General features: G+C 36.3%; 1 protein-coding gene across 2 annotated transcripts; it reads left to right on the forward strand.

Moving 5' to 3' along the window:
- The first annotated feature begins 2,994 nt into the window (after positions 1–2,994).
- On the forward strand, positions 2,995–4,700 carry LOC111691603. 2 transcript variants are annotated; one of them, XM_023454681.1, is made up of 2 exons: positions 2,995–3,660; positions 3,921–4,700. In XM_023454681.1, the coding sequence occupies exons 1-2, from the start codon at positions 3,235–3,237 to the stop codon at positions 4,539–4,541; spliced, it is 1,047 nt and encodes a 348-aa protein (XP_023310449.1). In that variant the 5' UTR covers positions 2,995–3,234; the 3' UTR covers positions 4,542–4,700. The 2 variants fall into 2 exon arrangements, with proteins under 2 accessions (XP_023310449.1, XP_023310450.1); XM_023454682.1 differs by having other exon boundaries at positions 2,995–3,495.
- The last annotated feature ends 1,654 nt before the right edge of the window (positions 4,701–6,354 follow it).

Below are 6,354 nucleotides of genomic sequence, written 5' to 3' on the forward strand. Positions count from 1 at the left end.
ACTTACGGTATTAGCTTGGTAAATTCCTTCAAAAGAATTCGCTGTTTTTTTTTTTGATTTGCGAATTCTTTAGCCTGATTTTGGTGAGCAAAAAATTGTCCGCTTTTTGTTTCGTATTTAGATAGGCCACAAGAAGTTGCTAGATAACTGTCTTGTGACTTGTAGTTGAAGAGTACCAATACTGCCGAGTCTTTTAAATTGATTAATTATGGTGTACTCAATTCCAGAAAGAGTAGAAATTATTGAGCTTTTTTTCAAAAACAATGAATGCGGAAATCGGGTCGCCGAACTGTTCAACCAACGGCATCCTGAGAAACATGCGTCTGGAAAAATTGTTCGCGAATTGGTGGCCAAATTTCGCGAAACTGGCTCCGTTCATAACAAAAAGAGGCAGGTTGAAAATCCGGTACTAAATGAACCTACGGAAATAGCGGTATTGGGGCAAGTGGCAATGGATAGTACGCTGAGTACAATGCAATTGGCTACTGCGACAGGAGTGAGTCGTACAAGTGTCCAACGAATATTAAAAAAATACAAATTCCATCCTTATAAGATTCGGCTAGTGCAAGAGCTAAATGAAGACGATTTTGATCGTCGTTTGCAATTTTGCGAAATAATGACTGAACGAGCGATAAACGATAATTTCCTCTTTAATGTGTGTTTTTCGGACGAGTGTACGTTCTTCTTGAATGGTTTAGTGAATCGCCATAATTGTCGTTACTGGGCTGATACCAATCCAAGGATTTTCCATGAGACACACTCCCAACACCCCCAGAAGTTGAATGTATGGGCAGGTATTTTTGGAAATTCCATTGTAGGTCCTTTTTTCCTTCCTGGAAATTTGACAGGCGATATGTACTTGGATTTACTACAAAATGTCATCGACCCAGCTCTAACAAATATCATAGAGGACGACCCTGCTTACAATGAACACGAACTGATTTTCCAGCAAGACGGAGCTCCTCCACATTACTCGCTCAATGTGCGCAATTACCTAAATGAGACGTTTCCAGGACGCTGGATAGGACGAAGAGGTGCAATTGAGTGGCCCCCTCGGTCACCCGACTTAAATCCTTTAGATTTCTTTCTCTGGGGGCACATTAAAAGCAAAGTTTACAGCACTCCACCTGATACCTTGGAAGATCTGCGAGGACGAATCATTAATGTATGTCGCGAAGTAACACCGCAAGTGCTCCAGAATGTTCGACAACGGTTTGAAGACAACCTGTATCATTGTATGCAAGTTGGCGGACAACATTTTCAGCATTTACTTGACTAATACCGTAAGTTTTGAAGTAAAATTAAATCGATTTTCGCATTTCTCGTCAAAAATATTGTTCGTATTTTCAAAGCTGCATATTTTCTAAAATAATGAATCGATTTTCAAAAAGTAAGAATCGATGTATAGAGAATTAAAAGCCCTTTCTAATGACCCCCCACTTGACCCCCATTCCCATTTGAAAAAATTTAGGGGATAGCACCCCCACTTAGGGGGTTGAAGATTTTGGTATGCTTTTTGAGCCAAAAGTTGTCCCCCTCAGAAACAAATTTGTCCTGTTTTTCGGTACGTTTTCGATGGGCTACCCTGTATATATGGCATTCTTAAATCTCACCTGTATTCACTCTATGTATATAGTTAAGACATCGAAAATAGCTTGATCCATCACTGTATACCTAGCGCTCTTATAATATACATATTTCTTGCAATAATATATGATAGAGGTTTAAGTTATTGTAACTTTAGTAATGTTTTATTTATGAAAAATTTAACTTAAAAGTACAAAATGCCAGGCTGTTATTTAGCCTAATATAGGATAAACAATAGAGGTTTTGTTTGTGACAAAAATACTAGTAGCAAACGGACTGTGCCTTCATATAAAAGACAGTCTGTAAATATATGCTTATATGTTTTCTACTCCAATTTACCATTAATTAATTTTTTATAAACATTTTTATGCAAAAAACGCATTTTTTGAGTTTTTTACTTATGAAACCTAAACTAACGAAGCAATTTGAATGCTATAAAGAGACAATGTGTAGAGAACTCCGCCATTTTTTAAGTTGTAGTGCTGACCCTGTGCACAAAAGTACTGAATAGTATACAGTGTAGGAAAGTACCGATGGTCTATCAGAAGTTACGTGAGAGCGATAAAGTAAGCCATAGAAATCCACGTGATAGACAAGGATGGCTATAATGAAGGCGTCCAATAGTCAACGCCCATTTCGCCCTTCCACAAATAAGGAGTGGATCTTATTTGTGGAAGGGCGAAATGGCTAGAAATTGGCCTCAATGATTTGGGATCGAGGGGGATTATCCCTCTTTATCCTGCCTCATCTCGTGTAGGCCTGGACAGCCTTCGTAGGTGGGCCCCATCCGTCGTCTACCCCGACCGCAAATGCGGCCGGTGTAGGCGCTTTGTGGGACCTCCTTTTGTCCTGGCTGGGCCCCGCCGGCTAGGGCCCTTTCTTCTGGCGCTCTTCTTGCTTCGCCGGCTCGTCTGTGTAAACCCCGGGGGTAGTGTCATGTTTATGTGTGGTATGGTTGGGTAGGGTAGTGCGGCTATGCAGCCTGGGATGCGCTTTGCTAAGGTGGCCCTTAGACTAGCGCGGGAGGGGAGGGATAAGGAGGGTAGGGGGGGTGTGTATGTGTGTGTCTGTCGTTGTCTTCGTTTCTTGATCCTGGCTGTCTCTGAAACAGAAAAGGTTAGCGGGCAGGGGGGGGGTGTCGTTGGGGTAAGGTAAGTGAGCTATTACAGTATCAGAGCCAGTAAATTCATTTGCGGCCGGTAAGTGAGCTATTACAGTATCAGAGCCGGTAAATGTTGCCTAGCAACATATTAGACAAGTCACAAAATACTATTACGTTACAAGTCCGGTAGGTGACTTTTTACATTACGAGTTGTTTTACGGACGAGGCGACGTAGGAGCCGAGTCCGGAATAAAAACGAGTACTGTAATAACACCTAACGGTCGTGTATTGTATGATATTTTTTCTACACCCGTATTATAACAATGCACTTATATGCCCATAATCCGTTTCATAATGATACCCATTACGATACAGATTTTTCATTACGATACAGATTTTTAATCAATAGAAACCCATAATTTTTCAATCAAGCATGCTGTGCATTTGACGTTTATCCTAGGTTCCTATGTAATTATTTTAGATGTCAAAATCAGTACGTATTAAATTTTCGTAGATACCTAGCTAAACTTCGATAATTTATCAAAATGTCTGATATCAGCGATATAGAAGAATTACCATCGACTCCTCCACACATATCGGAGAAAGCAGAAAATGCAGTTCAAAATATTTTACCCCAAAAATCTAAGAAAGTGTACGAAAAACTTTATCAACGGTTTATGGACTGGAGAAATACAAATAATATTTCGACATTCTCCGAAAATGTTTTAATTGCTTATTTTCAAGAATTGATGGAAACTATGAAATCATCTAGTACATGGACACATTATTCAATAATAAAAACGTTGGTAAATATAAACCATAATATAAACATTTCTAAATATAAGAAACTACAAGCTTTATTAAAGCGAAAGTCCGAAGGATATGTTGGAAAAAAAGCAAAAATATTTTCACCTGAACAAATAAAAACGTTTATCGACGAAGCACCCGATGAACGGTTTTTATTTTTAAAAGTAAGTATCTATCTAACATTGCATTTTTAAAAAAATTTCATGATTACATTTTCCATTCGACTCATGCATGATAGGTATATTTCATTAATTTCGAGCAAACTCATAAACCGAACTCGTGGCCGAGCGGGTTAAGGCGCTCAATTTGGACTAGACTACAGTATGAGATCCGGGTTCGAAACCAGCCTAGGTCATCCTGCTTTTTTTTTTTTTTTTTTTTTTTTTTTTTTCTTCTCTTTATTTATTATTGTTGTTTTTTTTAGGTAGCAATGATTTTTGGAATAATGGGAGCATGTCGAAGGCATGAACTACATGACCTAAAATGTGAAAATGTCAAAGATATGAATGGAATCTTAATTGTTAATGTGATAGAAACTAAAACAAAAGTACAACGAACATTTACAATTACCGGCAAATACTACGAAATTAGTAAAAAATATATGAATCTACGGCCTAAAATTTGCCCCACCCCATCTTTTTTCGTTAATTATTTAAATGGAAAATGCACAATTCAAAACATTGGTATTAATAAATTTGGTGATATAGGGAAGAAAATAGCAACATATTTAAATCTGCCTGATCCGAATTTATATACAGGGCATTGTTTTCGTAGGACATCTGCAACCGTATTAGTAGATGCCGGTGGTGATATTACTACATTAAAACGCCATGGTGGCTGGAAATCCAATTCAGTGGCAGAAGGCTACATTGAAAATTCGGTTCAGAATAAAATCAGCATTTCCAATACAATATTGAACTCTATTGAGACTAGCAATAATGAAATAAATGTAAATATTCCTTCCACTTCCAGATCAGTGGGACCTGGAATAAACTTTTCAAACTGCACAATAAATAATCTTAATATTTTTAAGAAATCGGATTAATTACAATTATTATATGTTGAATATAAATACAAATAAAATGTTTATAGTTTTCTTGTATCTATGGCAATACCAATACCCGAGGTATTAATTACAATTTTGTAGATTTTTTTTTATAGAAATACGAATAATTACTGTTACCTATTGTGTTCAATAAAAATATAAAATTTATGGTTTTTGATTATTTATCGGATGTACAAAAAATAGCGTATGCAACTCTCATGTAATGGTTATTAATACACTCGCATAAACCAAACGAAACTCGCCTTCGGCTCGTTTCGTATCCAGGTTAATGCTCGTGTATTAATAACCATCATTACATGATCGTTGCATACTATTATTTCATACTGTATTTCTATTTTTAACGAGCAGAAATTTCTATTTTTTCCTTAAAATTATAAAATTTTTGTTTGACATCGCTTGATCTGTCATTTTATATTATCAAATTTTTGTTTCACATCGCTTGATCTGTCACTTTATAATATTGTTTGTGACATGTCTAATATCACGTTGCTAGGCAACATTTACCGGCTATGATACTGTAATAGCTCACTTACCGGCCGCAAATGAATCCGGGAAATAGCAATATACCGGACAGTATGAAATAAAATACTATTCTGTTCCAAAGAATAGGTACATATTTAGGTGTTCACTTACAATAATATTAAACTATACTATAGGTAGGTAACTAACATATTAAAAATTGTATACCTATATATCCACTGCCCCTCATCTCCCGACTTTCCCCACTACTCGACCACGTGCGCGCGCTCGGTCGTTTTTGAGCATGTTTGGAGGAGTTTTTCACCTATTTCGCATCATTTTATCGGAAAATTAGAATATATTTTGTGTAGTATTACACATCTACCTTTAAAACCCGGCTGAAAAATTAAAATTGGACCACCTGCAGAAACTTTGCAAAATAGTGCACCAAAAAATTCAAATTGCAATTGTGCCAAAACTAATGGTCCGACAACACCTGCTTTAAGCACATTTAAAGTACATATAATTCACTACTTTTGTGCACAGGGTCTACAACTTAAAAAATGGCGGAATAATAAATTTTTAAAAAAACGCTAAATTTTCCGATTATTCTGGGTTTTCTTCGTTTCTAGTTGTCCGATCGGATCAATCGACCTCTTGTTTTAATCGTATTTCAATTCCCTACAAGTTGTCTCTTTATAGCATTCAAATTGCTTCGTTAGTTTACGTTTTATACGCAAAAAAACTAAAAAATGCGTTTTTTGCATAAAAATGTTTATAAAAAGTTAAATGGTAAATTCGAGTAGGAAACATATAAGCATATATCTACAGACTGTCTTTTATATCATGGCACAGTCCGTTTGCTACTACTATTTTTGTCACAAAATCACTGATTTAATGCTCTATTGATTGGCCTAATAGTCAGAGAGCGGACAATGTGTGTCTTTAACCCGAAGAATAGGTCAAATTTTGGTAGAGATGTGTACGCGTTCAAAAATGTATTGTGTATAAACTATGCAAAATATAATTATTATGTATAGCAAATATATCATATTACCCTTGCGAAGATTTGTACCCTTTATTTAAAATCCATAAATCATGTGAACAGGTTAAATAACGAGAAAATAATTAAGTTAATTTAGTTCTAAAGAAATGAAATGACACTCGCGCCCATCTCTAGTCCATCCGTCGACATCGGTTGCGTTTATCGAATTCCTATTGGTCAGAATTCAAACTGCAGCCCTGTTATGAATGGATCGTGAATTGGACTATTCTATCATGTCCGTCGCCTGATGATATTTGTTACATTGACTCCTAATTTCCAATTAAAAGA

Source organism: Anoplophora glabripennis, unplaced genomic scaffold (assembly GCF_000390285.2).
Source record: "Anoplophora glabripennis isolate ALB-LARVAE unplaced genomic scaffold, Agla_2.0 scaffold398, whole genome shotgun sequence".
Lineage (NCBI taxonomy): Eukaryota > Metazoa > Arthropoda > Insecta > Coleoptera > Cerambycidae > Anoplophora > Anoplophora glabripennis.